This window comes from Rhinolophus sinicus, chromosome 12 (assembly GCF_057876585.1).
Source record: "Rhinolophus sinicus isolate RSI-liver-muscle chromosome 12, RSI-T2T, whole genome shotgun sequence".
NCBI classification, from domain to species: Eukaryota; Metazoa; Chordata; class Mammalia; order Chiroptera; family Rhinolophidae; genus Rhinolophus; species Rhinolophus sinicus.
The window spans coordinates 14,573,845-14,599,568 of NC_142512.1; the positions used below are offsets into that span (position 1 = coordinate 14,573,845).

At 46.8% G+C, this 25,724-nt stretch overlaps 1 protein-coding gene across 2 annotated transcripts in view; it reads right to left on the reverse strand.

Moving 5' to 3' along the window:
- LOC148756470 (reprimo-like protein) overlaps positions 1–18,422 on the reverse strand; it is a 20,369-nt gene extending 1,947 nt beyond the window's left edge. For both annotated transcript variants that reach the window (XM_088801955.1, XM_088801954.1), the window contains exons 1-2: positions 17,138–18,422; positions 5,746–5,901 (exon numbers count right to left, since the gene is read on the reverse strand). In XM_088801955.1, the coding sequence (XP_088658081.1) occupies positions 17,803–18,153 (351 nt within the window). In that variant the 5' untranslated portion in view covers positions 18,154–18,422 and the 3' untranslated portion in view covers positions 5,746–5,901; positions 17,138–17,802. The remainder of the gene's footprint in view (positions 1–5,745; positions 5,902–17,137) is intronic.
- Between the last annotated feature and the right edge of the window lie 7,302 nt (positions 18,423–25,724).

Consider the following 25,724-nt stretch of genomic DNA (forward strand, 5'->3'; position numbering starts at 1 on the left):
TGCTAGAGCCAAAATCCCACAGCACAAATTGCTTTTTCCTTCATACGTATCCCAGGGAAAGGCCCAATTAAAATAGTACCTATTGGAAACGGAAGAGTAATTGTAACAGGAAGCTCATTAAGCATCTCCTGGAGCACGCAGAGGGCAGCCTTGAGCTTCAGGAACATCCCTCTGTTCTCGGACACCCCTGAGCTGAGGCGCAGGACGGGGGCTGCCCCAGCATCTCGCCTGTCTCAGACCCTGCACAGAAGCCTGATAAGAGCCTGGGCCCGTCTCTAAGAGGGGCATCCTGTGCCATGGCAGGGGAGTTCAGTGAGCTGGCTGAGATGTGGGCCTGATGGGATCAAAACTATTGAGTTCCAAATCCCAGAGCACAGGAAAAGCAGAGATGGAAAGGGTCTTAGGGACCACCAAGGGAGAATGACTTGCCAAGGGTCACTCAGCCAGTTGGTAATAACAGATCTGGAATCAGAATGGAGGTGACCTAATCCAGTGCTCTTGTCATTTTGCCATGCTGCCCATGGGCATTTTCCCTCTGCCTGTGTGTCCTCGCCCTAGTCTGTGGCCCTTGCCCCAGCTACACTCCCATGGCCTGGCACTGTACCATATTCCTGCCAGACACAGCTAAGTCAGGGTGGCAGGAGCCATGACAAAGGCTGTTCTGGTTTGGAGGCATCTCCCCAGACCTCTCAGACATTGTCATGAACTGCTTCACACCTTGCCAGATTGTGATGTCCCTAAGAGGATGCAGACTGAAGTGGAGAGCTCATGAGCACAGCTGGAATGGTGGGTTCCGGAGGTGCCTGCTTATGGTCCACAGTGAAGCCTGGTGGTGGGTGGCGTTCTCCCCATGGGTTACCAGTTGGATATGTCTTATCCACCCAGAGTCAGTTTCCATGGCAACAGCAAGCTCCTTACCCATCCTTTTCATCCTTAAATATTCCCACCCCAGCCATCTGAGCCTGGGCTCCTCCCCCAGCTGCCACACCAGCCCACAGCTCCAGATCCCAGGTTTGCCTGTGAATTGTCCATCTGCCAGCTAGAACCTCCTGGGAGGTGCCTGGTAATGGCATAGCCCTTGAAAATGACCATATAATCACACCTTAATTGGGTGAGGAACTTGTTCCTAGTGGCTCCCTCTTACTCCCGAGGCAGAGCCACCTCCCTCCTCTCCTCTGGAGCTTAGCATTGGAGATCTTCCCTGTCCCCCTCTGCCCAACCTCCCAGGTCAAGACAATGCTAATCAAAGCTTCTCCAAAGCCAGCTGGTGACCCAGATGGACACAGAAGCCTTCAGTTTTCTGGGGCCCAGGTAGCCTCAGGGAGGAAACCCAGCCTCCACGGCTGCAGGATGGGAGAACACTCAGGGCTGGCCGTCCACCCCACTTTCCCTCACTGTCCCAGCCAGCTCCGTTCCTGGCCTCTGCAAGGTATTTTTCCTTCTGGGCTTTTGCTCTCTAAACATCACCTCCTTCACAGCCCAGCTCCAAGTGCACGCCCGCCAGGAAGTCTTCCCTTTAAGCCATTTTTCTCTGCATCCTCTAAGCGTGGCTATATTTGGTTCCTGCAACATAACTTTGTACATATTGTATTGGGGAGAGAGGGAGATTCCTGAAGCTATTTTCTGGTATAGTTTCTTTCTATATTGGAAAATTCTTGTAGGGGGTATATGTTGTTTATCTGCCCAGCGTGCCCTCTCTGAACTTCAAGCCCTTATCCCCTTCTGGTAACACAATCGCTCCTTCCTTTCAGAAAATCTCTTCCATGGAATTCAGCTATGGCTGCCTCCTCCAACGAGAGGTGGGGGTGGGGGTGGAGTGGGGGGAAGCACCTGAAGCCGGCCTGGCCAATCAAAGACCAACCAGTAGGCCACAGTGTTGGGTCCAGGTTGACCACATGACCATGCAGAGCCAATCAGAATCTTTCCTCGTATTCCCATGGACACTCTGGCTCCCTGATCAATGTCTGTTCTTTCCTTGATTCTCACTAACAAAACCCTAATTTTGTAGGTCTAGCAGGAAGCCCAGCTGAAAATACTTGCCTTTCCAGACTTTCTTTCAGATCTAGTCAATAAGAGGTGGGGAGAATTTGCTGGGAGGAACTTCTGGGAATGGGTTTCAAAAGGAACAAACAGCTGGCATGGCGACCTTTTGGCACTAATCTTAACTGATCACTGTCTCTGTGAGATAACTGGCACGTTATCCTGGAGGCTTTCATTCCAGCCATGTGGAGAGGCTGCCTGAGAATGAAGCCCTCCATGAGGAAAGAAAAGCAGAGAGAGAGAGAGAGAGAGAGAGAGAGAGAGAGAGAGAGAGAGAGAGAGAGAGAGAGAGAGAGAGAGAACAATATCAGGTAAGCCCTTGGATTGAGTCATGCCTGAAGCCTCAGAACTTCCCAGTTGGGGAGCCAATAAATCCCTTTTCTACTTAAGCAGGTTTACATTGGGTTTCTGTGTCTTTCAGTGAAAGAGCCCTAAAGGAAACGCTCCACAAGACCAATACCATGTTTTTGTCTTTCTCTCCTTTCAAGCTACGCTATAAGATAGTAGATGCAAAGCTGGCATGCAATAAATATTAATCCAAATAAACTTTGAGCCCCCCCCCCAAAAAAAAAACACCACCTTGAGTCAAATAAGAGCTTGAAAGGACTTGATATCTGAACAAGACTCATTAAGGAAAAAACTTACCAATTGTCTATGGACGTCTCAAGTCAAGCTCACCTCTGAGGTAGTGCATGGCTTGGAATCCCTTCTCCTCTTTACCAAACCATTCCTTCGGCACTCACCTCTGCCAAGAAGCCTTTCAAACCAGGCCTTAACTCCATCGTCCTTCCTAAACCTGTGATTACTTTTGTTAACACTTTGGTCCAGCTGTACTTGGTTAGATTTATCATTTGAGCATAGCTGTGTCTGTCTTATCCCTCCCACCCACTGACTAAAGAGTTTTTCTCCCAGCCTCATTGCAACACAAGAAAATATGGTCTGAACTACAACCCATGTAAATATAGAGAATGGAGGGGGCGGGGGGGGGGGAAAGAGAGGGAAAAGTGAGCAGTTAGCAGGAGGGTCCATCATAACATTCAGGGAAAAATTGATGAGAATCTGTTATTCAACAACACTTGCAACGTTCTAAGTCACATCCAGTTCCCTGCTGTGTAGCAATGTAAATGGAAAATTTCTCCCCACATAAGGCCAGAATTCTGCCTCTCAGTCTTTCTTATTTCCCTTGTTCCTTGAATGTTGTGTAATGATGAATCCTTTAGTGGGAAGCTTGTCAAGTCTGAGTAGACACCCGGGGGTGGCATGTGTTTACTGTCTCGTGGCTCCTGTTGGATGGCGGCCCTGGAGCCGTCTGTGTAGCTGACAGGGCCAGCAGGACAGGATACCACCATCCTTCTCTAGTCAATATGCTACTTTCCCTTTGTGTCCCCTCGCCCCGCCCCCATCCCAATGCTAAAGCCTTTTAAACAACAGCCGCACTATGAACAGTTGGAGAGGAAGGATGCCAATATTGGGTCTTGAAGAAGCTGATGGATCCCCAAAAGAGTCAGATAAAACCTTTCAAGAAGGACAGGTGGCCTGAGTAAAGGCCTTGTGAGTGAGGTGGACGAGGCTGCCCTCGGAGAGCTGACTTGGAGCTACAGGGAGCAGAGAGCAAAGGTGAGGAGACATGAGGCGGAGAGCACATGAGGGCCAGTTTGTTTAGGGGAGAGGAGCGAACTGATGGAAGCCCTTGAACGCAAGTTGAGTCTGGATTTGGCAGAAAACGCAATGGCGAGACGAGGCCAGATCTTGGATAGGAAGGAGACATGATAAAAATGGTGCTCATGATCCAGTCATCTGCATGTGGGAGGATGGGCACTCAGGGGAAATGGAGGCAAGGCGGTAAGCCAGAATTCTGAAGCAAGGATGGGTGCGCAGTGATGGTTACGGAAGTGGGGTGGGCTTCGGGTCTGAGTGAACAACTCCTCAGCTTTTAGGTGGGCTTTGTCTCATGGAGGAAGGTGCTGGGAGCTGTGGCTCTGTGCCCCATCGAGGGGCCGATGGGTCTAGGAGTCTGGACGGTGGCTTTGGGGATCAGTTGCTGTCAAATGTCATTGGATCTGGGCCACCCGATTCAACCCATGGAGAGCACGTCCCCTGGTCCAGATGTCCAGGACTTTGCTTCCATTGGCACTGACTGGCCAGGGGGCCTCAGAGAAGACAGGAATAGGGAGCAGGCTGCCAAGAAGCTTTGGCTCAGGTAAACCAACCTGGAGGGCAAGGGGGAGAGCTCAAGAGCCTTCAACGTCACCACTTTTCAAGAGTCCATATCACACACCAAATAAGGAGAAAGATGGGACACATTTGCACAGCAACCCAGGACAGGGTCTCCATGGCAACAATTACCCAAAAATCCACTCCAGACAGTCGCAACAGCAGGAGCTAGCAAAGAAGACTCTGGGGGTGGAAGACGTGTGCGGGGACTCAGAGTTTGGCTTCCTTTTGTTCCTAAACTGAAGGAAGTGCTGACGGCAGGAGCCAAGGCGTCTCAGAGCCTGTCTAATCCAAGAGCCATTGGAAGCAGTTGCTGAAAGGAACCTTGAAGATGAGCCACTCTTATGCCTGGCTGCGGGACACTCCAGGAGCATGTGCTGGCTCGGGAATGAGGGCTGGGCCATCAGGCATCACCCCTCCCATGACCCCCCTCTGGTAGACAAGCGGAGTCCCTGCCTCCAAGGTCTTGGGAGAAGGATGAGGGATGGACCCAACTTCCTGGGAAATCAGAGGTTGTGGGGGCGTTTGAGTCTGCCTGAAGACTGAGTCCAATCCATAAAAATCTCACACATGACATAGGTTGAAAAAAGTGAGCTGTAGCCTACTCTGCCCCCCCAGACTTGCTGAACGACACCTCAGTTTCCCCAACAGCGAAATGTACAACCTACCTTGAACTATTATTACAAGGTTCAGTGAGTAGCGTGAGCTAGGAAATGCTTTAACCGAAATAAAATGCAACGAAATGGCCAGGAGCCTGTGGGTGGCCATGCAGGGCAACCTGGCAGAATCAGCAGTGCCCACGGCCCTCCTCCAGGCAGAGATGTTTCCTCGGATGCGTGAGTCAGTGTCGGGAATGCAAGGGGGGGCCTAGAATGTGGCCACAGAGGTACGAGGGAGATGGCGTGATGGTGGGGGTAGGGGGAGGCTTAGCAGCGGAAGCATCACCTGCCTCCTACTAGCAGGCAGATGGACAGACGGACTGATAGAGTGAGCTCGAGGCAAGCAGCAAAGTGTGTGACCTCCAGTTTTTAATTTTTAAAGAAGAGGTTTGGCTCAAAAGGAAAAGTGTTCTGCTTGCCTTTTGGAAAAACCTAATCCATTCCCACCCCCACTTCTAAGTTTATTTCTCTTTCTCTGGTAGTGCTTAGGAGCCACTGACTATTTTTCAGATCCTGCAACTCAGGCTGCATTAAAAACTGGAGAAAGGAGAGGTTTTTTTCATCTTTCTTTTGGGAACTAAGAAAAGAAACAATTTGACGCTATTGCTAAAGCAAAGAAAATGGCTCTGCTGGGTGTCACCTCCATTTGGAAGTAAAACTTTCCTACCAACCCCCGTGGATAGCAATCCCTTACACTGAATTATGGTGAGAAGGGATTAAGCTAGAGCATTTCTTGAGCATTTACCAATTCCAGGATCTCTCCTTTGCAATCCCACTCTCCACCCTAAATTTTCCCTTTCCCTTTTGTCTCCCTAACCATGGAAAAGCCTACCATCCCTGGAGGTCCTCAGAAGCCATTCTTCCCATCCCTGGAGCTGGCTGACTTCCCTCCTTTCCATTCTGGATTGAGCAGGGAAGAGACAGATGCAAGAGAGAGGCCATCTGAGGAATGTTTGCTGGTCCCTCGGACAGGACATCAGGGGGTACACTGATAAAATAAAAAGAATGCAGTTAGAAATAAAAGGGTAACCATTTGTAGAACAGAAATAAAATGCCTATCTCCCAAACCAGAAGAAGGCACGAAAGGAAAAAAGAAGCAAATAAAAAAAGTAAAAACAAAACACTCAATAAGGTGGTAGAAATAAGTCCAAATATATTAATGATCACAATAAATGAAAACAAGTGAAACACCTGAAACAGTAAAAATTACATTAAAAAAATCCAGCCATATTTTATGTACCTAAAATATAATGGCACTCAAAAACTTGCAAGGAAAGGGTTGAAGAAAATATAAGAAAATATTAACCAAAATAAAGATATAGATATATTAATACCCAACAAAATGTGCAGCCTTAATTTAATACCTGCTGTATGCAGAGCCCTGTCCTAGGCCTGATAGGTGACATGGGAAGAAACAGAAACATGACACCTATCCTAGGGGACTCTGGTTACAGTGGTGACCACATGACTCTAAATTACTCTACATAGTCAACAAATGTTTGTTCAATAACTGTGCAAACCCAACAAAAGATGATATTTCTAAAAATGGGGTAAGGGAGTAGAGTATATTTGGAATTTCAGTAACAAAATGTATTGATCAATGTAGTAGTTGATTTTCAAAGATACCCCAAGTCAACCATGCCTCCCAGTATTCATGCCCTTATGTAGTCCCTCTTCCCACAGTGAAAGTGGACTGGCCCTGTGACTCATTTTTATAAACAGGGTGAGGCAAAAGAGAAAATATGCCAGTTATGAGCTTGAGTTTTTATAAAGGCCTGGAAACTTCTGCCTTTGCACTTTGGGGAAGAAAGATGACATGTACTAAGTAAAGTTATCCTGCTGTGGAGGCCACATGGAGAAGGACTAGGAGAGGAGAGAGGTCCAGCCATCCCAGCGGAGGCCAGCCTTTCAGCTGTCTCTGCCAAGTTGCCCGATGTGGCCACTCTAGCCAGTCAACCCCCAGGTGGGTGCAGTTCCTGTCAACATCATGTGCAGCAAAACTGCCCAGTTGATCCATAGCTGCCCAGTCAACTCACAGATTCATGAGCGATAATAAAATGGTTATTTAAATCATAAAGTTTTGGGGGTAGTTTGTTGTACAGCTAGAGATAGTCAAAACCATCACTTCTGGTGTGTGCCAGACACTATGCTTGCTAATAATTTTCATAAATGATGTTATTTAAGCCTTCCAAAAATACTTAGAGGTATGTGTCATTAACCCCCATTTTACAAATGAAGAAACCAAAGCTTGGAAAGAATGTCTTACAGCTAATAAGGAGCAGAAGTAGGGCGTAAATCAAGGACCTCTCTTAATTATGGACTCCACTCTCCCAACCATCACATTATGTGGCAAGTGGTGCTGCTGAAGGGTGACAAACACAAGACGTTTCAGAGCCAGTCATGATATCTGTGTCCCTCCCAGCGCAAGCTCCTTTCATGCTTCCCCCTCATTGTCTTTTTCATTCTGAGCTCCTGAGAAGTGAGGTGATTCTGGAAAGATAGTCAGATAAATAGGCAGAGGATATGAGTTGAGGATTTTATTATAGTTTTTACACATTTCCTAACAAGCACTAATCGTCCTCTGTGTGCAGTTGTCATTTGAGAAATGTAAATGCTACATCTGCTCACTGCCTGTCTTTTCTTCCAGGCGAAAGAACACATGGTTCTCTCTCACAAGGGATTGTGCTTTGTTCCCCACCCACCGTCACCACTGGAGAAGCCTGAGCTTTGGGCCAGGTGGGGAATGGCTGAATCTTTCTGGGCTCTCCTCCCCACCGTAGCTCAGCCAAGCTTCTGGGACTCTTGGGCCCATCAGGCGTTAGGGATCATCTTAGTCCCCACCTCAGTTTCATAATGAGAAAACAAGGTCCGCAGAGGAGTTGTGGCTTCATCAAACACCCACTGAGAGCAAGTGTCAGAGTCTGGCTAGGACCACATCTCCAAATGTATTCTCTAGTGTTCTCTGACCTCCAAGACCCTCTGGAGTCTCGTTTTTAGCTGCAAAGAGGTCCCTAGACTCCTGATGGTGGTCTCTTTGAGTCCAGGAGTGCTGAGAACAGCAGGATGGGTCGAGAACAGGCCATGGCCCAGGAGTTCAGCCGCCGGTGTTCAGCACCACGGACAGCTCAGCTGGCCCATTACTGGGGAGGAGGCTGATTGCCCAGCAGGCATAGAATGTAATGGGAAAAAATGGCAGCGTGAGGAGAGCCTCTGTAAATCTCCCCTGGAATTTACAACTAATCGAACAACTATAACTCCACAAAGGACTCCCTGCACAGCAGACAGGCAAGACGAAGAGGCACACTACTGAATTTACCTAAAGGTGGGCGAATCGCGCGAGCAGGGGAGGAGGGAAGGGAGAAGTGCAGGGACGGAGCCGCGTGGGTGTAGGACGCAGACCTAGCTCAGTGCTCTGAGATCGTTGCATCCTGGAACTACCGCAGCTGCAGAAGAGGGAAGAACTCGGACTGCTAGGGCTCTGTTTATGGCCCACAGTGCTGAGGGGACAGCATATAACACGGCTGAACCCAATGCTCACGGCAGAGACCTCAGAGAAAAGACTGAGGGAAGAAGGCTGAAAACGGTGGTTTGAGCCCTCACTGTTGAGCAGAGAATGGAAGCCTTAGGCACTGAGACTAGCCGCCTCCTCCCTACCCTGCCAGAACTCACCCATCCCCACCTGCCAGTGCTAGATTCGGAACAGTAGTGGTGTCGATCCAAATAACAGAATATTTGCTGTTCTGAGAACTGTGGACCGCAGACACAGATTCTCAGCCCAACTAGTTCCGGCAAAGGGGAGGGAGCTGTGGAAGCAGGACCGGCTGTGGTGGTGGTCGCCACCATTGCTCTGGGCCACCTCTCACAACTCACCCCGCCCCTGACCCCACCTATCTGGGCGGATCCCTGCAGGAGTAAACAGAGCTGCTGAAACATACGGGCTCTGAATCTGGAGCTGGAAGAGCTTTGGAACATCTAAAGCTCTCCGCATACCCACATGGACACTATGCCCTGTGACCCAGGCAAATTATTAACAGAGGAGTAGCCTGTCTCCCAGGGTATCCCCCCATTGTGTGAGAAGCTGGAATAGTGTAGGGAAAACATAGCACTACCGTGTGAGAGAGAGAAAAAGGCTGCAGTCGGAGAGAAAATAAAACATTCTACCCACAAGTACTGGAAAACAAAAGAAAGACCTCTTCCTATCAACCTGTTGCAGAAGCCACTCCTGTAGATGTCTAGGAAGAGAAATAATAAATCAGTAATTGCCATGAATAACCAAGGCAACAAGACAGCTCAGAAAGAAAGTGAAAAGTCTCCAGAAAAGGAACATAAAGATATGGAAATATGTGACTTAAATGATAGAGAATTCAAGATTGCAGTTCTGAAACAACTCAACAAGATGCAAGAAAACACAGAAAGGCAGTTTAAGGAACTCAGAAACAATCAAAGAACAACACGAGCATTTTACGAAAGAGATTGAAATTTTAAAAAAGAACCAAATAGAATTTCTGGAGATTAAGAACTCAATAGAAGAAATTAAGAATGAAATAGCCAGTTTAGGTAGTAGAGTTGACCAGATGGAGGAGAAAATCAGTGACATCAAAGATAGAAACCTGGAAATTACACGGATGGAAGAAGAAAGAGACTTGAGACTTAAAAGAAATGAAAGAACTCTACAAGAACTTTCTGACTCCATCAGAAAGAGCAATATAAAAATAATGGGCATACCAGAAGGAGAAGAAAGAGAGAAGGGAACAGAGAATATATCCAAACAAATTGTCGATGAGAACTTCCCAAACTTGTGGACAGAACTGGACCCTCGAATCCAAGAAGCAAATAGAACACCTAATTACCTCAATCCCAACAGGCCTTCTCCAAGGCACATTGCATTGAAGCTGTCTAAAATCAACGACAAAGAAAGAATCCTCAAGGCAGCCAGGGAAAAGAAGATGGTAACCTACAAAGGAAACCCCATTATATTATCATCAGATTTTTCAGCAGAAACGCTACAAGCCAGGAAGGAGTGGAACCAAATATTCAAACTATTGAAAGAGAGAAATTATGAGCCAAGAATAATATATCCAGCAAAGATATCCTTTAGATATGAACGAGGAATAAAATCCTTTCCAGACATAAAGAAGCTGAGGGAATTTTCTAATACATGACCTGCACTACAAGAAATACTAAAGGAGGCTATTTGACCACCATCAACAGGGACAATTTGTGGCAACCAAAACATAAAAAGGGGGCGAGTAAAGGCCTGAACCGGAATATGGGAATGGAGAAAGTAAGCGTGCTGAAGAAAATGGAATACTCTAAATATCAAACTTTCTTTTACATAAACTTAAGGGTACCACTCAAAAAAAATCCAGAACTGAAATATATACTGTAATAAAAGAAGAAACAGAGGGAAATATCATAGAATACCACCACACAGAAATAATAGACAACAACAAAAAGGCAAAGAAACAATGGAGACACAGCCTTACCAGAAAACTAAAGATAGAATGACAGGAAATCCTCACATATCAATAATCACCCTAAACGTAAATGGACTGAACTCACCAATAAAAAGGCACAGAATAGCAGATTGGATCAAAAAACTAAACCCAACCATATGCTGTCTCCAAGAGACACATCTCAGCTACAAGGACAAGCATAGACTCAAAGTGAAAGGGTGGAAATTGACACTCCAAGCAAATGGTATCCAGAGAAAATCAGGTGTATCCATACTGATATCAGATGAAACAGACCTCAGGGTGGAAAAGATAACAAGAGACAAAGATGGACATTTCATAATGGTAAAGGGGACTATACAACACGAAGACATAACAGTCATCAATATTTATGCCCCCAATCAGGGAGCACCGAAATATACCAAGCAACTACTGACAGAACTAAAGGGAGAAATTGACCAAAACACCATTATACTAGGGGACTTAAATACATCATTGACAGCTATGGATAGATCATCCAAACAGAAAATAAATAACGAAATAGTAGCCCTAAATGACACATTAGATGAAATGGACATAATTGACATATATAGAGCACTTCATCCTAAAACATCAGAATATACATTCTTTTCTAGTGTAGATGGAACATTCTCAAGGATAGACCATATATTGGGACATAAAATCAGCCTCAGCAAATTTAAGAAGATTGAAATCATACCAAGCATATTCTCTGATCACAAGGCTTTGAAATTGGATATCAACTGTAAAAAGAAAGCAGGAAAAAACACAAATACATGGAGATTAAACAACATACTTTTAAAGAACGACTGGGTCAAAGAAGAAATTAGAGGAGAGATCAAAAGATACATAGAAACAAATGACAATGAAAATACATCCTACCAAAATTTTTTGGATGCAGCGAAAGCAGTTTTAAGAGGGAAATTTACATCATTACAGACCTATCTCAAGAAACAAGAAAAATCCCAAATAAATAACCTCATGTTACACCTTAAAGAACTAGAAAAAGAAGAACAAATGAAACCCAAGGTCAGCAGAAGAAAGGAAATAACAATCAGAGCAGAACTAAATAAAATAGAGAACAAAAAGACAATAGAAAAAATTAATGTGACAAACAGCTGGTTCTTTGAAAAGATTAACAAAATTGACAAACCCTTGGCTAGACTCACTAAGATAAAAAGAGGGAAGACACTAATTAAAATCAGAAATGTAAAAGGGGAAGTTATCATGGACACCACAGAAATACAAAGGATCATCCAAGAATACTATGAAGGACTATATGCCACCAAATTCAATAACCTAGAAGAAATGGACAAGTTCTTAGAAACATATAGCCTTCCTAGGCTGAACCACGAAGAACTGGAAAATCTAAACAGACCGATCACCAGTAAGGAAATTGAGTCAGTCATCCAAAACCTTCCCAAAAGCAAAAGTCCTGGACCAGATGGCTTCACTAGTGAATTCTACCAAACCTTCAAAGAGGATCTAACACCAATCCTGCTCAAACTCTTCTAAAAAATTGAAGAAGAGACAGTACTCCCTAACTCATTTTATGAGGCCAGTATTACCCTGATACCAAAACCTGGTAAGGACAACACAAAAAAAGAAACTACAGACCAATATATCTGATGAATACAGATGCAAAAATCCTAAACAAAATTCTAGCAAATCGAATACAACAATGCATTAAAAAGATTATTCATCACGACCAAGTGGGGTTCACCCCGGGGCACAAAGATGGTTCAACATCCGCAAATCCATCAATGTGATACATCACATAAACAAAATAAAGGACAAAAATCATATGATTATATCAGTTGATGCAGAAAAAGCATTTGGCAAGATACAACATCCATTTATGATTAAAACACTTAATAAAATAGGTATAGAAGGAAAATACCTTAACATAATAAAGGCCATATATATGACAAACCCTCAGCTAATGTATAATTAATGGTGAAAAACTGAAGCCCTTTGCTCTACGTTCAGGAACACAACAGGGCTGTCCCCTATCACCTCTGCTTTTCAACATAGTGTTGGAAGTCCTTGCCAGAGCAATCAGGCAAGAGAAAGAAATAAAAGGCATCCAAATTGGGAATGAAGAAGTTAAATTGTCACTCTTTGCAGATGACATGATGCTATATATAGAAAACCCTAAAGACTCCACCAAAAAGCTATTAGAAACAATCAACGAATACAGTAAAGTTGCCGGCTACAAAAATCAACATACAAAAGTCCATTGCATTCCTATATACTAACAATGAAATCTCAGAAAAAGAAATACAAAAACAATTCCTTTTGCAATTGCAGCAAAAAGAATAAAATACTTAGGAATAAACTTAACCAAGGATGTGAAAGACCTATATGCTGAAAACTATAAGACATTTTTAAAAGAAATTGAAGAAGACACAAAGAATGGAAAAACATTCCATACTCATGGATTGGAAGAATCAACATAGTTAAAATGGCCATATTACCCAAAGCAATATACAGATTTAATGCAATCCCCATCAAAATCCCAATGGCATTTTTAAAAGAATTAGAACAAAAAATCATCAGATTTGTTTGGAACCACAAAAGACCCCGAATAGCCAAAGCAATCTTAAGAAAAAAGAACAGTACTGGAGGTATCACACTCCCTGACTTTAGCTTGTACTACAGGGCTACAATAATCAAAACAGCATGGTATTGGCAGAAAAACAGACACATAGACCAATGGAATAGAATTTAGAACCCAGAAATAAAACCACATAAATACGGACAGATAATTTTTGACAAAGAAGCAAAAAACATGCAATGGAGGAAAGACAGCCTCTTCAACAAATGGTGCTGGGAGAATTGGATAGCCACGTGCAAAAGAATGAAACTGGACTGCTATCTGTCACCATGTACCAAAATTAATTCAAAATGGATCAAAGACTTAAGCATAAGACCTGACACAATAAGCTGCATAGAAGAAAACATAGGTACTAAACTTATGGACCTTGGGTTCAAAGAGCATTTTATGAATTGGACTCCAAAGGCATTGGAAGTAAAAGCTAAAATAAACAAATGGGACTATATGAAACTTAAAAGCTTCTGCACAGCAAAAGAAACCATCGACAAAATAAAGAGGCAACCAACTGAATGGGAGAAGATTTTTGCAAACAGTGCCTCCGATAAGGGGCTAATATCCAAAATATACAAGGAACTCATGAAACTCAACAACAGAAAAACAAAGAACCCAATTGAAAAATGGGCAGACGACCTGAAGAGACATTTCTCCAAAGAGGACATACAAATGGCAAATAGACATATGAAAAAATGCTCAACCTCACTAATCATCAGAGAAATGCAAATAAAAACCACAAAGAGATATCACCTCACCCCAGTCAGAATGGCTATCATCAACAAGACAAATAGGAACAAGTGTTGGAGAGGCTGTGGAGAAAAAGGAACCCTCATACACTATTGGTGGGAATGCAGATTGGTGCAGCCATTATGGAAGGCAGTGTGGAGGTTCCTCAAAAAATTATGAATAGAATTACCACATGACCCAGCAATCCCTCTCCTGGGTATCTACCCAAAAAATCTGAAAACATTTATACATATAGACACGTGTGCTCCAATGTTCATTGCAGCTTTGTTTACGGTGGCCAAGACATGGAAACAACCAAAACGTCCTTCGATAGATGAATGGATAAAGAAGTTGTAGTGTATATACACAATGGAATACTATTCGGCGGTAAGAAAAGATGATATAGGAACATTTGTGACAACATGGATGGATCTTGTGAGTATAACGCTAAGTGAAATAAGTCAGACAGAAAAAGCAGAGAACCATGTGATTTCACTGATATGTGGTATATAAACCAAAAACAACAAAAGAACAAGACAAACAAATGAGAAACAAAAACTCATAGACACAGACAAAAGTTTAGTTGTTACCAGAGGGTAAGGGGGCTGGGGGGTGGGAGATGAGGGTAAGGGGGATCAAATATATAGTGATGGAAAGAGAACTACGTCTGGGTGGTGAACACACAATGGGATTTATAGATGATGTAATACAGAATTGTACCCCTGAAATCTATGTAATTTTACTAACAATTGTCACCCCAATAAATAAATAAAAAGAATGTAATGGAAGAGAAAAGAATTGGAATGATCTCAGAGACCATCTAGTTGTACCCCCTCATTTTTCATGGGAGGAAACGCGGTAACCGAGAGAAGTGACTTGTCCAAATTCACATGGCAAATCAGTAGAGAGCTGGTGATGTGGGGGGTGGTAGCCCATTTCCTCATATTTTTTTCAGGGCCTTCAGATACCTGGTCTCCATAACTTATCAGTGGTACAGCCAGAGCTTGAATCAAAGTCTCCTTTCTAGCTGTGTGGCCTCAGGCAACCTCTTTAGCCTCAGTTTCCTCATCTGTAAATGGGAGTAGTAATGAAACCTTCCTCTCGAGGGTGGGAGCTCAGTGCTTGGCACATTACACGTGCAAGACATTATTTTTGTTCTGCTCATGAATGTGCATGAAAACTATAAAATGCTTTGCAAATATGAATTATTATTTTCCTGTCCAGGGATCCCATTTCAGAGAAACAAGTATATTTAGCTGGGAAAGCATTTATACAATCAACAAAAATAACAATAATCATAATAATTATTTTTATCGAGTGCCTATTACATGCCAGAAACTGTGTTGGCCACTTTACACACATCATCTCATGGGAGCTACGGGTTCTATTGCTTCCATTTTATACATGAAGAAACTGAGGCACAGAGCGGTTGAATGACTTCCCCAGAATCACAGAGCTAGGAAGTAGAGCAGCCAGAATTTCAATGACCAGGGTCCTGGACTTCTCTTGTGAATGTAGTACCTTCCGAGATTTGGCCCCTGCTTCCTAGGCAGGCCTTGTAGGAAGAGCTCTCCGAGCCTAAGGATGGGGGATGGGCCTTGGAAAACCAGGCCCCTTCTTCCTCCACCCTATGCCCCGGACTTAGGATTCTGACCCAGTTTGGCCTCTGCTCTGGAGCAGTGTGGCTCATCGGCTCTTATATAACTGCGTTCTCACTCCTGCCTCGGTGCTTCATATAAGACAGATCAGTAAATACCCTGCAGGACATCAGGGCTGGGGGAGAACTAAGGTGGGCTACAGGTGTGATCTCACCCTCCACCCCTTCCCAGGACCCCACTCACACTTGCTGATTTCCTCCTTGAGGCTTGAGCCTGTCTTTGCCTGTATCTGCGTGCATGAACGCACACTCATGCCCGAGTGCCCCTGAGTGTGCCCAGGTGTGCACACTTGTACACATGGGTGTACCAGTCATGGGATGGAGGGCACAAACACACGTGTTAGGACAAACATGTCTTTGTTGTCCTTTTTCTTTTTTACAGTGAGAAAATCCTGTAAAGCTTCCCCATTCAGGAGTTCCTATTTCAGCCAATTCAGGAAACTTAACTCTTGAATCTCTCCTCTTGCCCCAGTCACAATTGGCAGCAGATCCATTTTACTAGAAGATACCTCTCATAGTGTTCATTCTAACTTGAGCTGCCGGAAAACAGTGACTAAGTCCCTGTTCCTCAGGAAACTCCCATTTTCTGGTGATTTGGAGTTTGTCTGAGCTGCATTCTTCAGGCCACTGGGTCAGCCCAGGCTCCAGACACCTGTGCTACACGAAACCAGATACCCAGGTTGCCCAAATCATTAAAGGCTGCTCTCTCTGGATCAGGCTGGGCCACGTTGCACGTGACACCAAACTGCCAATAGAACAGTCTCCACAACGGGAGTTTTGCTCCATGGACACTCTACAAGTAGTCTCTGGCCGCTGGCCTTTAGTGGCCTGTCCTAACTGGAAGAAGTCTCCCTGGTCTGAGGCCGAGGTGGGGCTGGGGAGGGGACACATCCTGATGATGATGATTCTGACCACACAGGACTCAAGAGCCAGGAAGATCCTGGACCCTTGACAGGCAGTGACCATCTATGCTTTCGCTGAGATACTGGCCCCCTTCCGCCTATGTAACTGCTGCTGAAGACATGAGACGGGGGTGTTCCCTCCTCTTCTCTTAACAAAGTCAAGTGAGGCTCAGCCTTCTTCCTTGTCATTCACCTTCACTTCCACCCAGGGCAAAAGAGAGAGGGAGAAATCCATTAGAACTCTCCTGCCAAACCTTCCACGCACCAGGGTGCCACAGTGGGGTTGGCACTAGGGCTAAGGGGGATACACACACACAGGCTATCCAAAGCCCAGCTTTCTCTCGTCCTGTCCCCCCACCCCCCAGGCCAGACACTTGCAGACAGCAGAGCCCCAAGGTTCTTACTGCTTAACACCGCTTTAAGGAAATTCTGCACCTACAAGAGGTGCCAGGGTTCTGGGCAGCAGGGGGCATCTTATAACGGGAGGTTCCAAATTCCTGAACACAGCAGCATTTGGAGGCCATTTTCACCATTTTAAATGTCCTGAATCCTGGCACCACAAAACTGTCTCCCAAGGTTAGCGCCTCCCCCCCCCCCCCTTCCCCAGCCAAGGGCACTTCAGAATCTACTCACCTACTCTCTACAAGGGTGCGTTCAAAAACGAGCCCTAAAATGGAGTTTTGGGCCCTATAATTTTTAACTAGATCTGTTCCCTCCAAATTAAATTTTATTTGTTCACTCTCCTGATGTATTAATTTTGCTGTTTTCCCCCTTTGGACTCAAGGCATTGATTGCTCCCCACGCTCCGCCATCTCACGGAATAGATTCAAATTTTCCAGTAATTTAATGAATCTCACCAGCTGTGCTGTGGTCCTGCAGGACCTGCGCCTCCGTGGCTGGCGGGCTGTCGGTGTAGAAAACGGTTCCTCTTCTCTTTTTCGGGGAGGAACCTCAGGAGCCCCCGACGGCTCCCAGTCCTGTGGCCAGGCGTCCAGTGACCGGCTTAAAGTGATTGCCGCCTGGGTACCCACCGCCCACTCACGCGCTCCCACCAACACATCTGAATACACACCCCACAGAGGCTCCGGTGGGAAACTGCCGGAAGCCCAACAGCTGCGGTTTTATTACAAGATTTCTTTTCAAATGCAAAATCAAGTCGCCAGCAAGCTGGACGACTCGGATTCGTCAACAACTAGCCCCCACACCGCCCCACCTACATTCACACAAACTAACAAGCTAGTGACCTTAGCCCCAAGGTGTAACTCACAACCTCTCCCATCCTGCCCAACTTATTTTGTAAAAGAGGTTAAGAACCCCCATCCTCCCCCCCACCCCTAAAGCTGAAGCGCACACAGGACCGAGTCAGGTGTGGAAGTCCTTTCCCCGCGCCGCCGCCTCGAGTCCCGCACTGTCTCGGACCAGGGCGCCCGCGGCACGTCGCTGCCCCTCGCACAGAGCCCGGGGAGGGGGTCCTGGTCTCCCATCGCCGTGTCCTTCCAGCGAGGGCGGGCCGCGGCGGCGCTCAGTACAGCCCCAGGATCGCGGCGCCCACGTCCTTGGAGGGCCGGCGCTCCTGCACCAGAAAGTTGATCATACTCTCGGTCTTGATGAGCAGGAAGAAAACGCCGAAGACCACGGTGAGCGACAGCACGCAGAGCACAGCGATCTGAGCCATGCGCAACAGCCACAGACTTCGCTCATCGGGCACCAGCCCCGCGGGGACACCGTCGCTGGTGGACAGCGGCGCGTCCCCGGGGCAGCAGCCTAGCCACGTGGCCCGCCCGTGGCTGCGGTTCCCCAGGGCTTCCCTGCCGCCGCCGCCCAAGCCGCCCGCGGCCTCCACGCGGCTGTGGTTCAGGAAGGTCCGGTTCATAGCCGCTCTGAGCCCGAAATCTTGGTGCGCGTTCTGGGGCGCACCGCGAGGCTCACTGGCGTCCACGCGCTGGGAGACACTCGCGTCCACCTGTGCGCGGGGAGAGGAAGAAGACGAAGATGCCCGCTCCTTGACACCCTGTCCCTGCAGGAAGCGGTCGCGGGGAAGAGCGAGCAACAGGCGATGCTGGAGACTAAGCCGGAGAGCGGAGCGCGCGTCCTGGTCGCCGGCTGCCGGGCTCCACAGCCCCGCCGCTCCTCCCCTAGCAACGGTCCCGCCCGGTCTCCTTTCCGCTCTCCTCCTCCCCGGGCCCCAGGCCCTGCCAGAGCCCCAGACTCCCCCAAACTGGGAGGGGTCAGGAGGTACCGGCAGCCGAGTCCTCGGGCCTGAGAGTCGACCTCATCCGAGCAGCCGCGGGTGAGGTTTCTGAGCTGGAAAAATCTCCCCAAGGCGCCCATGGCTGAATTTGGTGCTTTTAACAGTTACGTTCTTCCTTAAGTCTGCCTTAAATCTTTTCTCCTCCCTTTATTTAAGTCCTAGTAAGTCATCCTAGACATCAGAGGAGTAGCTGTGACCCCCACCCAGCGTTGCCTGTCCCGCGCTGCCCTTCCCAGGTATTTCTCATTCCCCACACCTCCACCCTGTCCCATTTTATTTTTTTAATCTAAATTATTGGTTGTTTTTTTTCTCCTTTACCTTTTTGCAAACTATTAGGTTGGTGCAAAAGTAATTGCGGTTTAAAAAGATTAAAAATCATTGCAAAAACCGCAATCACCTTTGCACTAACCTAATAGTTAGAAAGTATGAATTGGCAAAATTAAAAATATTGAACCTCATTATCCCACTACCCAGGGGGTGTCTGTAGGTGTCATTGTCGTGCGGGAGACCCTGCGGGGTCTCTGGTCCCGCTCCCCACATAACGCAGGATATGGTGAGGCCAAAAAGGAACACCCACGGAGACATAGGTAGGGGAGTCATACCACTATATTCTCTCTGGCGGCACTATACTCTCACTGGAGGCTGGATCCACACTGTCTGCAAACCGCCATCCACGCTTGCCAGCCCAGCCGCCATCTTCTTGCTAGCCCCCATTCTTCCTCCTTCTCTCTTCCCTAGCATAGCCACAGCAGTTATATTGTGGCCAATGGCTCACTGGTTACAGCTGACGGCCAACTAGCCACAGCTGATGGCCATGCAATCACAGTTGGCCATTTACTACCTGAGCCAACACCTTTCTATGTGAGGCCGAGAGCCTGGAAACTACTTTTTGGGGCTCCGCCCCCACAGTCATCTTAGATCAAAAATCTTTCCCGACCTTTTTCTGTGTCTCTCCATATACATGTCCGCAAAACATGGCTGCCCTGTTCATGCATGCTCTTTTGTACCTGCTGTTTTTGTAACCGTTTGCATTTAACAGTGTATCTTTTCGTAGTAATGTTAATGCACAACAGTGATTCTGAATTGCTGGATGATTTCGTAAAACCCAGATTGCGGGGGTCCAGCCCAGACTTTCTGAATCAGTGGTGGGGGGTGGGGCCCCAGAATGTGTGTTTCTAACAAATGGCCAGGTGACGTTCAAGCTGCTCTTGCTGCTGCGCTTGGAGGACCACTTGCTGCATCCTAGTGTTAACGTGAAGGAAAGGTGTGGGGACAGAGCCCCAGAAAGTGGTTTCCAGGCTCTCGGCCTCACATAGAAAGGTGTTGGCTCAGGTAGTAAATGGCCATCAACTGTGATTGGACGGCCATCAGCTGTGGCTAGTTGGCCATCAGCTGTAACCAGTCTGACAAGAGCGGATTGCAGAGAGGAGGATGCTGCCAGCGAGAATATAGTGGTATGACTCCCCTACTTATGGCTCCGTGGGTGTTCCTTTTTGGCCTCACCATATCCTGCGTTCTTATGTGGGGAGCGGGAGCAGAGACCCCGCATGCCTCCCCGCACAACAAAAGGTTTCCACAGTGCAGACTCCTGCAGTGCATGTAACCAAAGTCTCTCTTTTGGGATACTTGAGTTGTTCACCCCCTAACCCCCCCACTTTTTTTTTTTTTTTTTTTTTTGCATCAGAAACAATATTACCACAAAGAGCCTTGGAACAAAGTTTTTGTGCAGAAACTGTAATTTTTTATTTTATATTTTGAAAAATGGCCCCATAGAATCAAGAAATTATACCCTGCCAAATTGTTCTCCACAAATGCACTAGTTTGCACTCTCCCTGTGGGAAGGGGTATAGCATCCAATCCTGGTTATTGTCATTATGTTAAAAAATCTTTGCCTGACTTTATGGGATTGGGGATGGTTTCTCACCTTCATTAATTTGCATTCTTTGTTGTGAAAGGAAAGCTTTGGGGAATTTTTGTAATAGTCCAAGCAAAAGACACTGGCTAGAGGCTTGGATTGCAGTGGTAGCAGTGGATGGAGAGACAGTGGGGGGAAAAGGCTTGGCAAATTGGAGTGAGGGGATTCAAGATGTCCTCAGCCCTTGAGCATCTCAGAGCTATACCCCTCCCCCCATCACCATTAGCAGAACACTTTCGTGTGTGTGTGTGTGTGTGTGTGTGTGTGTGTGTGTGTGTGTGTCCTGGGAAGCTATTCATATTTTCATTTTAAAGATGAAGAAACTGATACACATCCATAGACATGCGTTCATGCGCGTTCACAGACACACACACGGAAAATTGTCCCACTTTCCTCCGTCCGGGAAAGCAGCTGGCACAAGGGCACCCAGTTTTCTGGGCAACAATCTCCTCTGACCACCCCTCACCCGAACCAGGAAAGAACAGGAGGACAACAGGTGTTTGGCCCAGACATTCGTCCTCTGCTTTTGACCAGCAGATTTCTTTAGAGAAATGCTCAGTTATGTCCGTCCTTCTCCTGAGACCAGGCTCTGACCTTTGATGTACCCTGGACTTGGAGTCTATACCCTTGACTCCATTCGGCTGAGGTCAGGCTGTCTACTGCACAGAAAAGGGAAGTGTGAATAAAAGTGGGGGAGAGCGGCCTGCCTATCTGTCTCTGCACGAGGCTGTGAGGAGGCTGAAGCTTGGCCTTTCCTTTATGAAGCACATATAATAATATGCTCAGTGCGTTAACTATCCACCCTCACTCAAGTCTTACACCAGCTCTTGGCTTCCACTGGATGGTCCCCATGACACGAGGAAACAGAGGCTCAGAGTGATTAATTGATCTACGCAAGACCTCACAGGTAGTTGAACATCAGAAGCAGAATTTGAGCCCAGATCTGTCCTGTTCCAAAGCTGCATTCTTGATTATTCTGGTCTGCCCCCTCTCTTCCATCAAACATAAGCTGGTTTCTCTGGATACCAGGGGGAGAGGAAGATGCTGCCATTACCTGGGAGGAGGAAAGGAGAGAGAGAACTTGGGCTTGTGAAAATACACAAAGAGCACCCAAATGAAAACATGCAAAGGCTACTTATTCAGAACTTGCTATAGCAAGGGAGTCGGCCACCATCGTATGAGATTGTCAGACACTCAAAGGCAGGCAGAGGAGTGAGAAAGCTTTATGGTGGGGAAAAAGGGAGGGCTTCAGGTGTGCCTTGATTCAGGCTGTTGGCAGGTGAAAGCTGGACGTGGGCCAACGTGGAACCAGGCGTCCCATGTGATTAATTAGGGCAGCACATTTGATTTTCTCCAGGTTGTCCTATGTTGGAAGCAGGAGCAAAATTAGGGAAGCTGTCAGTTATTGATCAAGTGCTGGCTGTTTGGGCTGACTGCTACAGGAATTGTGGTCTGGCTTCCTGGGCTGTTGCTGCAGGTCAGAGTTCTCTTTTTGTATATTGTCTGGCCATTTTCTGTTTGTGTATTCAGTCTCCATTCTCCTCCCCAGAGTTCAAGTGTGTGTGTGTGTGTGTGTGTGTGTGTGTGTGTGTGTGTGTGTGGTGTGTGGGGGGGTGCTCCCTATCCAGGGCTCCCTCCTTCTGCTTCTCCCTTCTGCCCTTCTGGAGCCACTGGTCCCAGCAAGTCTAGTTGCTGTTCGATGTGCATTAACTCTTAATTCTTATAGTAACCCTGAAAGATAAGTGTATTAGCTATTCATTGCCACCCCCAGCTAAGCTGCTTCCTGATTCCTGGGCCTCAGAAACTCTGAGAGTTAATACATATGTGGGGACAGAGCCCCAGAAAGTAGTTTACAGGCTCTCGGCCTCACGTGGAGGAGTGCTGGCTCTGGTAGTAGATGGCCGTCAGCTATGGCTGATTGGCCGTCAGCTGTAACCAGTTAGCCGCTAATATAACTGCTGCGGCTACGGAAGAGGAGAAGGAGAAGAGGAGAGAAGAATGGGGCCTAGCAAGAAGATGGCGGCTGGGCTGGCAAGCGTGGATGGCGGTTTGCGAACAGTGTGGATCCAGCCTCCAGAGAGTATAGTGCCGCCAGAGAGAATATAGTGGTATGACTCCCCTACCTATGGCTCCGTGGGTGTTCCTTTTTGGCCTCACCATGTCCTGCGTTATGAGGGGAACGGGAGCAGAGACCCCGCAGGCCTCCCCGCCTGACAAATGGCGCAGCGAGCAGGGTCTCCCGCACGACAACATATTTGCTAAGTTTACTAAAAGAGTTCCATCATTAAACAGTGTGCCCTGCATCCCCCCTGGGGAATTCACAAGGTATTGGCCACGGCCACAGTTATTTGAAGGTTTGAGTGGGGGTAGCAGATGGGCTGCCAACATGAACCCTCTGACACGGCTGTGGTCTCAAGGCCTCAGTTCCTGGCCATTTAGACCTTCCCATAGGGCTGCGTGAGTGTCCTTGTGACATGGTGACTGGCTTCCCTCACAGTTACTCTTGAAAAATGTGCTGGAAGCTGAGCAACTGGTAGAAGGGAGCGGGATAGAAGAGTGAGGCTGCAGAGTGAAACGTGTTAGCTGTCATCATGATTTAATCTTCACAGCTAAACACAGACGTCATTAGCCCCATTTGACAGATGAGAAAAGGGAGGCTCAGAAAGGACAAAAATCTTGCCTGAGGTCACAGCATCCAGCAGTTGTTGGCCTTGAATCGGTACCCGTCTTGGACAACAAGCACACCTGCTGTCTTGTCCTGACGCTTCTCCCAGGTTGATGCCATGTTTGGCTAAAATGCCCATGTGGCTGCAGGAGCAGGGACTCCCCACAGCCAGGTAGCTCCTCCCTCCCCACAGTTGGACCCATATGACCCCATCCTGCCCAAGCTCCAGGACCTAGGGCAACAGGGATGGAAACAGCTACAGCCCAGCACCTGGGTCTAAGCAGTGAGTTCCCTGTTGACCTCTGCCTGGTTACTAAATGCACTGTTTACCCTCGTGCCTCATGCACTGGGGGGCTGAATATTATCAGCAATCATTTTTATTGAAAGGCCTCCATTGTAGCGTCCATGGGTGCTCCACCATCACCCCCCACTCCCAGTTAAACCTTCTCTTCCTTATGAAAGTGATCTTTCTAGGGCTTCATTCTTTAGCCTGGTTGCCTAAGCCTATGATGTTGCAATATCTGATGATGGAACCTTGCCTTGCTCTAAAATCGTGGGGTTTAAGGCAAGGTGAAAGGTCAATACAGAGTACTCCCAATTTGGGATGTCTTCCGAAGGCATGTTGAGAATCACAACTCTTTGGTGCCGTGTCCAGCTACTTCACATCAGCCCTGCAGATGACGGACTGGAGATGGCTGCTGCCCCACTGCACACAGGACACCCCTTTAAAAGATATGGTAGCGCAGGAAGTTCTGTTGGTGTTGAGGTACCAACAAGGTGGAATCGGGAGCTACAGCGGTCCCAGCCCAAATCCCGGCTCTACTATACTGCTGCGCAAAAGGGACGTATTGACTCCCACCTCCCCGCTAGTGAGCACAGAAGAAGGAATTAAATTCTATGTTGTGTCCTGCAACCCCACGTCCTGTGCGTGGGCCGCTGCTGCCGTCTAGTGGTCATGGGATAAATTGCACAGCGAGTTGACCTGAACATGGGCATTTGGGAGAAGCTATCCAGGAAGTCTGAGTACGTGATGCTGGAGTTCTCAGCCTTGAGGGACCTACACTCCCTCAAGTAGCTTTCAGAGTGAAATAAAACGTTTGGATGTATGTGAATAATTTTGATAAAAAAATTTGATATGCATTATTTCTAATTTGTATTTTGCCATTTAAATTATTAAATATTCTTTGATGTTTAAAAACTAATTTCTGGGAAAACATACTGGAAAATATTTAATTAAAAATTTTTACATAAATTTATATTTTTTGAAAATATAAAGTTTGTCCTTTGATTATAATTGCTTTTAATTCTTAAATATAGTTTAAATTTTTGATAATAACATGATTCATGACTTTGCTGAAAAGATAATAAGAATAAATTTCATGGAAGACTTACATCATTTATTAATTATGTATATAATTTTGTCATATACAAATCATTAGTTTCATGCACACCTTAAAATGTCCTTTAACAGGAATTTTTGGCAGTTTATGAGAATACAACATATTTCATTTAACAGCTTGTTAGTTTGATTTGTAACTTGTATTTAGACAAATGATCTGTGACCCCTAATTGCCTTTATGCCCCAGGCTGTGACTTTCAAAATTTATTCATGGCCCCCAGCTTGGGTTTTCCAGTCACTTGAGTGGGTAGGAATCCACCCAAATGTGTCTGTCACATTTGGAGAGGTGGGGGTACAGGGTGCTTCCAGCCCCCTTTTGAGGCTCACATCATCTCCTCCAAAATTTTAAGCTACAGGGAGAGCCTCTCCTGGCCAAATTTCCAGCATGTGGTCCTGGGCTACAGAAGCCTCTCCCCTCCGCACGCAAATCCTGGGCTCTAATTCTGTACAAGTGAGTTTATCTGTGTCATCCGAGCCACCTGTAGCTTTTGGGTCACAAATGGCTGCTCATAAAGTGGTACCCCGGGAATGCCCTCCTCCCAGGGCTCTACCTCCCCCCAAGCTCTCTCTGGCTTCACATCCCCAAATGCAATGTGCTGCTGCCCGACTGGGAGACGTCCTCAGGCAGAGGATAGGGGCAGCAACCCTGCCATCCCGTCTCAGAAGGTAGAGTGGCCGTTGGTAACAAAACTTTCTCTTGTCTCCTTTAGCTACAGTTGGTGGAAATGTCTCCCAGCCATCACTGGTGACTAGTGATACTAAGATGAGTGGCCTTCACGAGGAGGTGACAGGATGTCAGGTCATCAGGTTAAGCCCACACCGACTCTACTAGGAGGTCTCTTTTGGTTGCAGGTGACAGAAACCCAACTTCAACTTGCTCAGACAAGAAGGGACACTTATTGAACTGCAGGATTGCAGTAGGACAAGATGTGTTTAGATCTCGGAAAAGGTGGCTCAGGGACTGGAAGCCTGTCTGGATCCACTTCCTCCGCTGAGAGGAGGCTTATCTTCTCAGATGGGCTGTATCCACAGGATTCCAACTCTTGGCCTCTGGCTGCCTCACACCAGCAGGCTTCCTGGGAGAAGCTGAGCTGCTCCACGTAGTTTCAATTCAAAATATACTGTCACCTGGAGGGCCAAGCCCGTGACTGGCAGCCTCCACTAAAACCCCATGGAGGATGGAGCTCACCCAAAGATGGTACTGCTTCCAGAAG